The sequence below is a fragment of the Heloderma suspectum genome, chromosome 1 (assembly GCF_057233095.1).
Source record: "Heloderma suspectum isolate Gila_16-S chromosome 1, 16-S_ref, whole genome shotgun sequence".
In the NCBI taxonomy this organism is placed as follows: Eukaryota; Metazoa; Chordata; class Lepidosauria; order Squamata; family Helodermatidae; genus Heloderma; species Heloderma suspectum.
In genome coordinates this window covers 11,396,604-11,409,978 of record NC_139458.1, presented here as the reverse complement: position 1 = coordinate 11,409,978, position 13,375 = coordinate 11,396,604, and the positions used below count along the sequence as shown (strand labels likewise).

The 13,375-nt window shown below is 41.3% G+C and overlaps 1 protein-coding gene across 2 annotated transcripts in view; it reads right to left on the bottom strand.

The window, feature by feature from the left end:
• The window catches only part of ARID4A (AT-rich interaction domain 4A), a 77,571-nt gene that overhangs the window by 31,318 nt on the left and 32,878 nt on the right, over positions 1–13,375 (bottom strand). For both annotated transcript variants that reach the window (XR_014787976.1, XM_084835691.1), the window contains exon 12: positions 231–303. Coding sequence is in view for 1 of the 2 variants with exons in the window: in XM_084835691.1 (XP_084691817.1) it covers positions 231–303 (73 nt within the window). In the remaining variant the exon portion in view is untranslated. The remainder of the gene's footprint in view (positions 1–230; positions 304–13,375) is intronic.

Here is a 13,375-nt window from a genome sequence, read left to right as displayed (position 1 = left end):
GATGAGTTTTAGGCGATGATGATGCTTAGCATTTATGAAGTACAGCCCAATCCTATGCATGTTTGCTCAGAAGTAAATGCCGCTGAGTCCTAGTGCATTGGAATGTCACTAGTTGTGTAACGTTCAAAGCACTTCACAAATTCTCAGCACAGATATGTACAGTGCTGGTAAAATATAGTTCCATGTTAGTTTCAACTTCCTCCATTCCTAGCCCAGTTAAGCATTGTTACCTCTGTCTTCCATAAACTTGTAAAGCTGTTGGAGGAAATTGTCCCTCTCTTCAGGATCAAGCTCTTCCTCAGGCTGTCAAAATAAAAAAAAGAAGTAGAGACATTTAAATGTTTTTCAAATATACACATATGTCTTAAATGCAGCACTGTAAGCATTTGCATTTGGAGAGCTTCTTTCAACACATTTTAGATCTGTAAAAAGAAAAATGAAGAGTAAAAACGGCAAGTTAGGAGGGAATTATTCACTAAAAGCCGTTATGTGGCATCCAAGCAACTTGGCAGAAAACATCTTCTATGCTGATACCAGATGAAGATTGACACGATCTGGAGCTACAGTTAAATACAAGCGGTCAGGCTGCATTTTGTAGGGACCCTAAGGGTTGACTTCAGCCCCAAGAAACCACTGAAGTGAAAACAGAACGTTATTGGTATTACGCTGAACCTAGGTGTTTATTAGAATCCTTAAACTCTGGTCAGTTTTTCCAGTTGAAAAACACATGGAACTATGAAAGTTCCATGCTCACCACCTAGCAACAGCATGAGCAGTGTATGCTCACCTCCTAGTAAAACTGCTTCTGTTCAGGGCTCCCGCCCATCAGCTATGTCCTCCTGAAGCATAGCGTAAGCTCCCCTACTCCAACCTGGGGCCTTTCAGATGTGCTGGACTACAACGCCTATATCCCCAGCCAGCTGGACACGTTGGCGGGGAATGATGGGAATTGTACTCTATCACATCTGGAGAGGACTAGGCCGAGGAAGGCTGCTGAAAGCTAAAGAAGCTCAAGCAGGGTATTCCACTCCCCCGCCCCCAGTTTGCAGTTTCTCTTCCAACTGGTAAGTTAGCAGCATTCCATGGATATGAAACCAACTCCCTTTAAGATTCTTCTACAACTTCTGTGAACCTCAGTGTTCCCTGAGCATGCCAATACTTCCTTGTTTCTCAGTGGCCCTGATTTAGCTCCATTTTTCTTGGCATTCACCACCTGAGTTCACTATCAAGAGTGAGTGATAAAAAAATGCCAAGGATGAAACTTTCAATTCTGGACAGTATGTGCTATGAATTTAAAAATCCCATCATAGCATAGCAAACAAATTCTGCTATAACATTACACCTATGCCGGAAAGCTGCTGAATTCTCATCATTTATTACGTTTTTATCCTGCCCTTCCTCCAAGTTCACAGCAGTGTACACTGTTCCCCCTTCCTTCCTCCTCATAACCATCCTATGGAGGGAGGCTTAGGCTGAAAATGGACTGGCCCCAGGTCACCCAGTGGGCTTCTTGGCCAAGGTGGACATAACTCTGGTCTCCCTGGTCATAGTCTAGCATTCAAACTACAACATCATACTTTTCATACATATGCATGCATTGTAGCAGAATCTGTTATCAATACAGCTTGCTCGAAGAGGGGCTCCTGATCAGAGGCCAGATTCTGGGGAAGCTACAGTACCTGGGATTATCTAATAATCTCAGCCACCAAAAGTCAAAAAGTGACTTTTAACGTTAAGTTAAAAGTCACTTTTTGCACTGAAAAGTTGCAAGTCAGTTCCATATCTACATGCCCATGGGGCAAGTGGACCCCTGAGAATCCCAGTCTGCATCAGAAGGGACATAAACATTTTTGGAATTGATATTTTATTCCAGGTGTGTGTGTGTGTGTGTGTGTGTGTGTGTTTCCCCTCCAGACATCATGCAAATTGTGGCTTTGCACTAAACAGAAACAGCATTTCTGTTGACAACACTGCCCTATTGAAGAAATATTTAACAATTATTATTCTTTGGTACTTATAGTGTTTTTCTTAAGTGTTAAAGGCACTTCACATCCTGAATTGAAAATAAATTTTTGCTTTGATTGTCAACCCAATGTTTGTTAGGGGACTATTTGGGTGCCAACATTATTTACTCTGGCAATACTATTATAGGATAACATCCGAGATTCATACACCTGCTCACCTTCTATTGTGCTATATGCCATCATTTGCCAGCAGTGTCCTATGCATTCTGCATCGGACAAACAGGCCACTCGCTATGCAAAAGAACAATGCGTTAACTATTGGGTTGTTAAGCCCTAAACAATCCAGCCATCCAGGTTCGCACATCACACTCAGCAACCTACGAAACAGCTGACCGTGGGTTGTTGAGTAAAAGTGGAAGTGGCAGGCATGCTGCAGGCAGAACAGTTGTGCTCTCCCACTCGTTCCTGATAGCGCATGGACTGCTTAACCCACCGACTGTTGTGTTGTGCAAACTGGCCATCTTTCAGTGGCCTTAAGGTGGCCATTCTTGAACAAAGGAATGACAAAGACAGATATCAACGTGAAATTGCTGAAGTACAATTCATCAAGAGGTTCAACTCTATTTCCTATGGTTTCAAACAAGATAAAGGGTTGTTGATTTATCATACATTAATCAGTTCACTACAGCAATGATGTCTGTGTTATCACCTAACGAAGTTTTGTGAATGGCAACTGTTAAGGTAATTTCCAGAGGGATAGCTATGTCAGTCTCTTGCAATAAAAACAACCTAGCCTTATGGCACCTTAAAGACTATCAAATTTATTCTGTCATATGCTTTCAAGTACACTGCCCATCAGATGTATGAAGTCACGCATCTGATGAAGTGGACAGTGTCCATGAAAGCTTATGCCAGAATAAATTTTAGTCTTTAAGGTGCCATAAGACTCTTTATTGACATTATTAGGACCAGTCATTCTGTTCATATTCTGCATTATGTTTCTGGAAAAAGCAAAAGCAAATATATTTATTCCAGTGTTGCAGTGGCAATCTTGCCCAGCATTTATTTCTCAGAACATGCTTCAGTAGCATCATATGAATTCCATATATCTTGTGTCTGCTTACAAACAGTATACCGGCCTTCATGTCTTTTTTTTCTCTTTTTTTTCTTCAGAGTTACAGTAAAATGCTTTACTACTTTATGGGTTTAATGCAAGTTTGTCAGGCATAAAACTGAGCAGAACTTTAAAGGACAAATATTAGGCCCATGACAGCAACGGCCAGCTCTCTAAAACTAATTCTAAGTTTCCACTGCTTCCAGTATAAGCCAATGCATATAAAATTCTGAATATGTGCCCTTTGGTGATTTGACCTATTTCATACAGGAAGAGGCTGGGCAAGGATGGATGTAGTTCAGTGTTTGAATATATACTTCACCCAAGTTTAATTTCCAATATCTCTGAGGAGCACTGGGAAAACACCTCAGCCCTAAACCTATTCATTTGTAAATGACAAAGCTACACACGTTTATTGTGCTATTTATGTTGGCTGCCCAACCGGACAGCTCACAAAGATAAAATACTTAAAAATCATAAAAACAGTAAGCATAATAATGTCCAGAAGTAGCGGTACACTGTACAAGCAGTGGGGATAAAAAGCCAGATTTTAACATCACAGATTTTAAAAGGCTGGGAGAATAAAGGGTCTTCATATGGCACCAAAAAGACCATAAAGGAAATGTCAGATGATCCTCCCTTGGGAGGCTATTCCACAGCTGGGTGACATCACCAAGGGCCTCTTCCTAGTAGCCACCCACCTCCCTTGGTGGGGGCACTCAGAGGAGGGCCTTTCACAATATTAAAGTTTAGGTAGGTATACATGGGAAAGGCAGATTTGTAGGGGGGGTTTTGGAAGCTATGGATTTAGGTATCTATGAACAACAAAATGAATTCAGTGCTACTCTTTTATGCTTCAAGTTTCTTCCCAAAAAGATGTCTTATACCTTTCTTCCCAAAGCTGTTTCTTCCCAAAAAGATGTCTTATACCTTTTTTTTTTCCCAAAATGATGCCTTATACCTTTTCTTAATTTTTTAAAAGCTTAGTTCTATAATTATTTCCACTAGTATGATCACAATGGCTTGGACAGGAGTGGGGCAAGGCAATGAGAAATTGTAACGTTTTTCCTCCAGTCTAATCTATCAATATTACAGACTTTGCTCCCTGCATAAAATATTGAAACTACAATTTACCATGTTATTTAACATATCTAAACCACTGGATGTTACTAAGGAAATTATGGAATTCAGTGATTACATTTTTAAAAATAGTTTTCACAGTAATAAAGGAAATACAGCACAGCTGACATCCACTGAAATCACAGCCAATTCTAAGGCAATATAACAGCTCCAAACGACAACTCTCATTTCTGTTTTTGCTTTAGGCATTAAAAGAGTTCTAAATACTAAGAATATGTAATACAATTTATTATTTTTCAGAGGAGAATAAATAGGCTACACATACAGTGTACAGATGATTGAAATCCCTCCATCTTGTTTACAGCCCCAAAGGAAAACCACATTTAGCAAGACTTATAAACAAGTATGTACCATTTATGCAAAGCTTTATAACAGCAGATGAAGTCACCATTCTGTGTAAGCACTGAAGTGTTAGAACATGCTGGAAAGGTTGTAATTTAGTTTTTGCATTCAAAAGGGCACAAATGTGTTTTTCTGTTATTGCATTACTTGATCAAAGTACTATGAAATTGCTGGAAACAGGTTCGATGCAGGGAAAAGCTCAATAAATGTGCATACGAAAACCTTCCAACAAGGACATAAGAGTCAAATGGATATTGTAATTATGCTGCAGTAGATACAGATGTTGTCAGTCAGACAGGAGGCACTGAAAAGATGTTTGGTCAAAAGGAGATGGAGCCCCCAGATTTATTTTATGTTTTAAAGGTTTTAAGGAATGTTGAAGCATTAAATTCTTGCACACCCTTGAAATTGCTGTATGTTAGCTGAACACGCATTTTGCGCCAACAGCTATGCGCAGTTTTAGGCAACAATTTGATATCTCAAGACCATTTACATGATGAGAACAGTCTTGAAGAACAAGCAGTATTAAAAGCTATCACCTATCCACAGGAATTTTAGGTTTTCAGTCATAAGATAGTAGCCCTTCCCAACCCTTTGAACATAGTGCTTGCATGATGCTGGAAGCCAGCTTGTAGGAACTGAAATTAACATCTACCTTTGGCTAGATGAGATCTCCAACAAACTGTTTTGTATAACGAGAAGGGAAACCCAAAACAGTCTGGGGAAAAGAAGGTATGACAGTGTTTGGTCTGCATGAGCAGTGCTTTTGCCTCCTCTGAATAAAAGCCTTTTGAACCTCCATAACTCACTTAAGACTATAGAACACGGTTGTATTTTAGATAAAGCAGAGGTCCAAATGGCAGCAGAAAAGGTGCCCATTATTTTACAGAGTTGCAGGCAGATCTGACTTTTATTTCAAGGGCAGTGATTCCTATTTGGCCAAATCTGAAATCAGCAGCACAATCCCTGGGGAATGGAAGAGGTATGGATTTCAGCAAAGTGAAAGGAGCAGGAGACTAATTAGAATAGCTTCCAAAACTGATACAATCTCAGCATGAAAGCTTTCAAAAAGCAACTAATTAAAGCTCAGGATTAGCATGCACTATTTTGGGATGACAACAAAAAATGAGCCTGATTGTCTGGCTGTTGGTACCCTGATGCACTGTTGCACATGGCAGTGGCACACACTATGCTTTGGAAAGGCAGTGGCAACGCCACCTTTGCTTCCCGCAAGCACAGCTTTTGCAAGTCACCTCACACCAAGAGACATAATGCTAACTTGCTACAGGTGCCATTAAGACAGTTTCCCTGTAAGCAAAGTCCTAGGTCGCAACCCAGTTGTTGGACAATTCAATGGACCTATAAGATTTATCTGATCTGACTTAACAGATTTCCAACATGTACCCTGCGTGTTTCCACCAAGCGCTTCTACTGCACAAGCTCTATACGTTTCAACAGGACTTGAGTTGGAACCTCCAACAAGCTCTACAGGAATGAGTGAAACAATGATTGGTGGATTGGGCCCCGACTGTCATTTACCTTGGAGGTGGCCCACCATTCCCAGGGCCCACAGCACAGCAAAAGCTGCGTTACAAAATCTCAGCACAAAGGCAGGTCCAGATAATTTTACAGCCTGATTGGAAAAACTCCACCCATTATTTTAAAACAAAACATAGAAGATGCTCCATTTTACAAAAAAGATAAAGAAACACGAGAAGTTCGTCTACTTATCCAATGCTCAGGACTGCATTCTGCTTATGAACCAAACCGCTAGAAAGAAAAAAATCTGACCAAAACCACCCCAAAATCTGAATATTCCCTTCAGCAAAAAAATGGGGAGGGGGGAGAGAAGAGGTGGTGGTGAGGGAAGTGACTACCCTACGTTTAAGAATTTAAAGTAATTATTTTAGCTCAATGATTCAGTATGACTGTTTTCTGCTGACAGTATTAAAAGCAAGTACCAGTGTTCTACCATCTACATTCATCTTATAGTCCTTTTTGCCGAAAGAATCTCGATTACCACATGAAACAATAGATTATACCGTTTCCCCTACAGTACTCTCTTTCTAGTGTGCTTTCCCTTCCCGTCTTCACCAGCAGTTGATTATATTCCTAACTAGGTCTGAAAAAATCCACAGGAATGCCATTTTTAATATTTTTTAAAAAGAAACAAAGCTTCCTCCTCCCTCCTCTTTTGTTTGGAAGATAGAATCTCTTTGCAGTAAAATATCAGCTGCAAGGAACGACGTGCAAAAATTATTTCCCGGACTCTCCAGCAACATCCACTTACCTGCAAGAACGGGATATTTACAAATGCTAACACAAAAAACCGTGCTGCCAGCAACAGCTCACACCCTGCAAAATGTGGCCTATTCGCTGTGTATAACATGAGGGAGGGGGAGGGGGAGAGAGATTCCACATTCCACGAACGATCAAGCTCTTACACTTTGCTCAGTATTAGCATGTTTGCATGGAAAGTGACTCCATTTTGTTAAAAAGCCCTTCTTTTATGGCACAGCAAAATCTATAAATAGATTGCAATTGTCTTTTTTCTTTTTCTTTTAGCAAGGAGGGGAAGAAAAAAGGATTGCATGCACGGCTACATTACCGCGGGTGGGGGGAAAAACAACAGAAACTTGCAAAATCTAAACCCCACCCACTCAAAACCCACATGCAGAGTGGTCAAAACGGTTAATGCCAGAGGCTGAACGCGCAAGGAGTCCTTACCCAGGTGCTGCATTTTCTCTCAAGTGTAAAATGGTTATATTTGCTTTTCTACCTCAATCTGCACACGGGTGCCTCGAAGCACTTCAGCCTAACTCGCAAGAATTTTGTGTTCCTTCTCTTGCTGCACTGAATCCACCGTTATGCAGCATTGCTTACATTCTCTTCCATATTAAAAAGAAAAAAAATCAGACATTACATGAAAGAAAGACAGCCCATTTCAAAGCATCTGGTAAGCCTCCCCGGGCAGCCTGCCAAGCCCCTGCTAAATCTTCCCCTTTTCTGAGCATGCTCACTGGGAACCAACAGTGCATCGCTATGGCAACCCCGTAGGCAGCCTCTAAGCACGAACAGCCATTCTGTTTCCAGCCTTCCAAGACCACAGACGACAAGGGGGAAGTGAAAGGGAAACAACATTGTGCTTTAACCCATCCAAGTTTCTCTTCATTTTCTGTTTTAAATAGGCTCCTCGTTCCATGTTATGGACCACAAAGTTCAGCTTGTTTGTTCCTAGGTTTGTTTTCCCTCCATCCAAATCTTGGCTAGGATTTAAAGCCAGCCCCCCACACACACAAAGCATGTAACTGCAGGATTTGGGCTAAGCAAAGTAAAACAGCTCTACTTTCCTGAAGAGGAGGTGTAATATTTTACCATTGCTCCCCTCAGAAAGTTTTGGCTTTATCTCATGATTTGTAAGTAACATTGACAGCTCTAAAACATTTCCTCTTAAAAAAAAAAAATTAAATCCAGAATATTAAAAGCACACAGAGCACTTCCCTAAATACACCAACAAACCTCTTGAGTCTCCTCCTACGTAAACTGAGCACAAATGATTTGGCTGAGAGAACTCGACAATGTTAATCTGCCATGTGCTTTGAGGTCCTACAAAGCAGAAATGCGCCATGAAAAATAATGGGGTTTCTCACTGGCCATCAGCATTGTGAGGCAGCCCTATGAGTGAAGAGGAACAGAAGCCCCCCCCCCCACCCCGCAGTTTTTTTTTTTAATGGGGCCTACTCCTGCACAACCTTTAGCAGGTGAAGTTTTTCACACACCACTCTTCTTCCTGAAACTAAAGGAAGCCCAAACTGCAAGACCCCCGGGGAGTCCCACTTTAGACTCAAAGCTCTAAAGCACAAACCACAAGCTATAGGAGACCCAAGAGCACATTGGAGCAATTCCACCTCCATCAATTTAAAGTAGCCATTTGTAGTCAAATGGGACTTCTGATTAGGCAGCAAAATAAGCCCTCAATTCTGGGGTCTCCAACATGCCTACAGCCATCTCTCTCGGCACCTCCCAGGCTCCCTGTCCCTAATACTAAGTGCTGTCCTCTAGCAACATCTTTATTTGGGTTTTAAAAGTGTTTTTATGATTTGAGCTCAGACCCCACTTCTGCCTTGTCCTGGAGAACGGTGCTGGGCAAGTTAATTTTTATTTTAGTCTCACCAGTTTTGCCTTCTTGGAAATGAGTGTTTTATGACCAGTCATGCCCACCATGGTAGTCATTTTATGCATGGGCAAGCCCCCCCGCATAAAAGCCATTTTGTGAGAGCACCCACAGCACACTCTCAAATTTCTAAAATGTGCTCACTGACCCAAAAGCCTGGGGACCCCTGACTCAATTTGTTTTTCTAGCGTCTATGAAAGGCCATATTGTCAAGGCTCTTGAAGTGTGGACACAGGCCTTTGAGGGTAATATAAAAGGTAAGGCCCATGTTACTATCCCCATATTATATACGAAGGGGCTGAGGTTAAAACAGTAACTTGCTAGTACAAGGTAAAGCAGGCATTTAAGCATTGAGGTAGCTCACAAGTACTGTAGTGATGTAATTGTATTAATCAACAAATAGAAAAATAAAAACACCTGCATTGATTCAAAGACCTAATCAGTTTTTTCTCTCTCCTCCAAATCAGGTGGTATACTGCACACATAGAATGTTAATGCAGCAGATGGATTTAGTGTTATTTCAGGAGGTTTGGCCTCTGGCACCCTACCAGATAGGTTTGATGTGGCAAATTAAGCTCCCATTTTGCAAATGGAAAGTTAGTCACTATTAGTCAATCCCATATTTGTTCCCCAGAAAAACCAGCTAAGAGAAAGGGTGTTTAACCCAAGTTAAACACTTCAGACAACACCCAAAGTTTGGGTCACAAGACAAAAAGGCCATCACAGCTCACTTTTGGGATGGCTGATCTGTATTAAAACTTTATTAGCTTATATAGTACACTCTGTAAAGAAAGGAGAAAGCCTTTAAGGGCGCAATTCTATTGAGATAGTTGGTAGCCACTGAAATTGGAGACTACCGACTATCCAATGCAAGGAGGACAGAGCACAGAGGGCATCCTCCCCTTCACACCCCACCCTCCCTGCATTTGTGGCTAGACATGCGTTTTCGCAAAACGCACGTCTAGCCACAGCTTCAGAGAGAGGGAGGGAATGGGCCTGGAGATCCGATAAAAGGCTGTCTAAAGCAGCTTCTGCGGTCTCCTTCCCTCCCACAGGACCGCCCCCTTTACTTTGTCTCCGCACGCCATTTCTGAAAGCGGAGACAGCAGCAGCGAGGAAAGAACCATGCTGGCTACAAGGGGGTGGGGAGAGTGGTTTCTGAAAACAGAGGTCAGATGACCTCAGTTTCCAGAAACTGAAAAATCCTACAACCATCTGGACAGTGTCTAGTGGCCATAGGATTGCTCTCCGAGTGCTTTATTAACACAATTCCCATATATATATGCATTTTCCCATTTATCAGCCTTTATTGTAAGGCATATAAGGCACTCAGACCCAAATTCTGCAATAACCGCATCCCTCCCACCCAGCCTTCTTGCAGTCTCTTTCACTTACTGCATTGAACACTCACAGTTCACTAAGTTACTAACAGTGTTCACATTGATACAGTATTGCTTTATTTACCAAAAACATTCCCTGTATTCTACCAGTGAGCTGCAACTCTTTACCCTTTCACAAAATTAGGGTAGAGAGGACAGAAATACCTCAACGCAAATAATTTTTGACTGGATCCTTTTTTCTTATGGTTGTGAAAAAATCAAGTCATCAAAAATTGTCAAAAGGAACTTAAGAGCCACTAGGTAGTTATAAAGAGCCATATTTCTTCCAAGCCATGGTATAAGAGTATTTTGGCTTTTTTTTTTTTCTTCAATAGCAGCTGATGAAATGGAGAAAACCAATGAGCTTTATTTGAAGAGAAAGATTCCAGTCCTCATGGGTGCAGAAAGAGAGAGAAATGGTTAATGTCACACCAAACGATGGAGCTTGATTCCTTCGCTCCTGGAGAAGGCACAGAGTTAAATCATCATTGTTTGGCCTCCTGTGACTTCAAGTTGACAGCTGGGATAAGCAATAATGCAAATGTAAGTTACATAAAGCAAAGGGGAAAGTGTAGATCCTGTCTAGGTACAAAGGGCATGTTACAGGGAGGAGTGGGGGATATCTAGGGAGTAAAGTTGGGGAGCTTACATGAGATCTGAACCTCAATGGAATGCGTTTGGGAATGCCTGCATTCTTGAAGCACCATTATCACATAGTATGAATGTAACATGTATTGTTGATAAGAATTCATTGTATTTCAAAGCAGTGCTATTCATAATAATCTGTGTACACTAACTGTAAATGATTAATAATAGAGTGATTAGCTATGTATTCTATAAGATAACTGTGAATACTGGAAAATATTCTTGGAAATGGGGCAAAGAGAGTTGCCACAAGTGGGTTGGTTAACCACCTCCCACAAAGCAAAAAGCTGCTTGGTTTAGGAGGGATACCTTGGTTAAAGAGCTTCTGAAATCTATGGAAAACCTGGCTACGTTAGGAGGCAGCCTTATTAGGGTTAGATGGCAAAACTAGGAGTAGTAGTATGACGAGGTCCGAAACTTAGGATGAAATCATCAATATAAGGGTTGGATCTGTTTGGTAGGCTTCCCATTCTCCCAGGAACTCTCTCCCAAACATGGTTACCTAAGTTCTGCCAGCCGCGTTTGCTGTACAACCTTAATGAGGAGTGCTTTGTTGGTTGAGAAGAATAAAACTTTAATTTTATTTATTTATTTTATTTATTAATTGCATTTATACCCTGCCTTTTTTCGTCTTTGCAAGGAACCCAAGGTGGCTTACGTTATCCTCCTTGTTATTATATATTTTACTAAGAAATATAATAGTGGCTATCTCTATTATGCTTCCAGTCATCTTGATTGCACTGTATGCACCAATATGTTTTGCTTGTTTCATCATTGCAAAGTTTTGTTATTCTCTAATACTGTTTGAGCAAGAAATATATATTTGTGGCACCACTTTGTGTTATGTGGCTTGAGAGGGATTTCAGGGACCACAACCCATAGCAATTAATTCTTGACGCCCAGAACACTCAGTTGGGATTTACACATCTGTGGCTGAGTGGGATCTCTCCACACAGCTGTTTTTTCTCTTAGTCAGGTAAGTCAAAGACACACTTGTTCAGGTAAAAGAAACAATCTAGTTGGATGGAGCTGGAATAGGTCTCCCGTATCACCACTTTGTGGTGTGTAGCCTCAGGTGTTTTAAAGCTGTACCAGACTAAAATATGCACAACTAAAAAGTCATTTTGAATATACAGAACTTCAAAAAGGTGCAACAAACATCCAGCATAGTGGTGAGTGAGTGTATATATCATACATGATGTGCTTCAGATCTGACCAAAGCTCAAGCTGAATTGGGCCCATTTGGACTGTCTCTGGTGCTTCCCGAGGTGTAGCAGCTTTCCCTCTGAAGTGACCAGAACTGAAGCTGAACCTTGCAGAATGCTTCATTTGCAATTCAGCTTCTCCAAAAATAGCATCTTTTGCTTTCTTTCTCTAAATGGGGGGAGGGAGTGTGGTTGAGTGATTGACAGGTCCACCTTTTGATTCTAAGGAACCTGGGGCCCTTTGTCCACTACTACTCCGCCCTCCCCCAGTTCTGTATCCTAGCATAAAATAATGCAACTTGAGAAAACTGGGAAAATATTTCATCTGAGAACATGCATATCAAGTCATATCCACACATCCTGAGGGGAAGCATAAAGTTACCTAGTAGGTGCATAAGCAAAAAGAAAACACAAAGGATTAACGAGCATAGCGCCAATGTAAAGGCAAACATACTCTTAGACACATACACCACAATATAAACCATGATTATGTTGCACACTCAGAATTGTCTTGAGTTTTTGGAGTCTTGATTTACTGAAGTAGTAATACTCTCTTTTGGTAAATTCAAGGTATCAGAGGCTATTAAAATATGACCTAATATAAATAACAGATGAAGTCCATTCTTCCATAAGTGAATATGGAACAGTTACTCCATTTCTCCTGAGTACAATCTATTAATCAATTTCTGCAGTTTCCATGAGAGTGGTGAGGGCACTGTCCCAAGATGGACTGAAACCTTGCCCTGCTCATCTTACTGACCTCATTGTTGCCCACATGATCACCCAGTAACATCAGTTTTGGGTTTGCGTTTTAATCACTGCTGGTAAGCAAGCACTTTCCCCCAAAAGGGTTTGGTAAGAGTTCTCCCTTCCCTCATCTCCCAATTGTTCGCAGGCAGGATCTGCCATCTACCAGGAGACACGCTTCTCAACTGAATGGGACCTGGAGGTTTTCCTCACTCGTCCCATTCACTGGCCACATTCACAGAAAACAATTAACCAGAATTGCAGAGAAGTCTGGCTTATTAGTTACAAGCAGATGTGCTGGTGCCTGCTGCTCAATTGCTTCCAGTTGGCTCCTCATGCAAGTGGGAGTGGCTTCAGTAACCAGGAACATACCGTACAGTTACGTCCTCTAACAAGCCAAGATTTGGAAGCCAACTACAAACTCTGACTTCAAACTCTGGCTTGCTAGAAGAGAAACAAGCCAGGAGTCTGGGTTCAGATGTTAACACTAAGCTGTAATTTGGGATAACCATTTTGTACAAATGCGGCCAGTGTCAGCCATTTTGTAGTTTTGTTTTTTGAATTCTGTTTTCACCATTAAGGCTGTAAAGCCTATGTCTATGTATCTAGGCGTGAACTAACCGAACATACTGGGGTATGCTTCTGTGTAAGCATCTGTCGCAGGG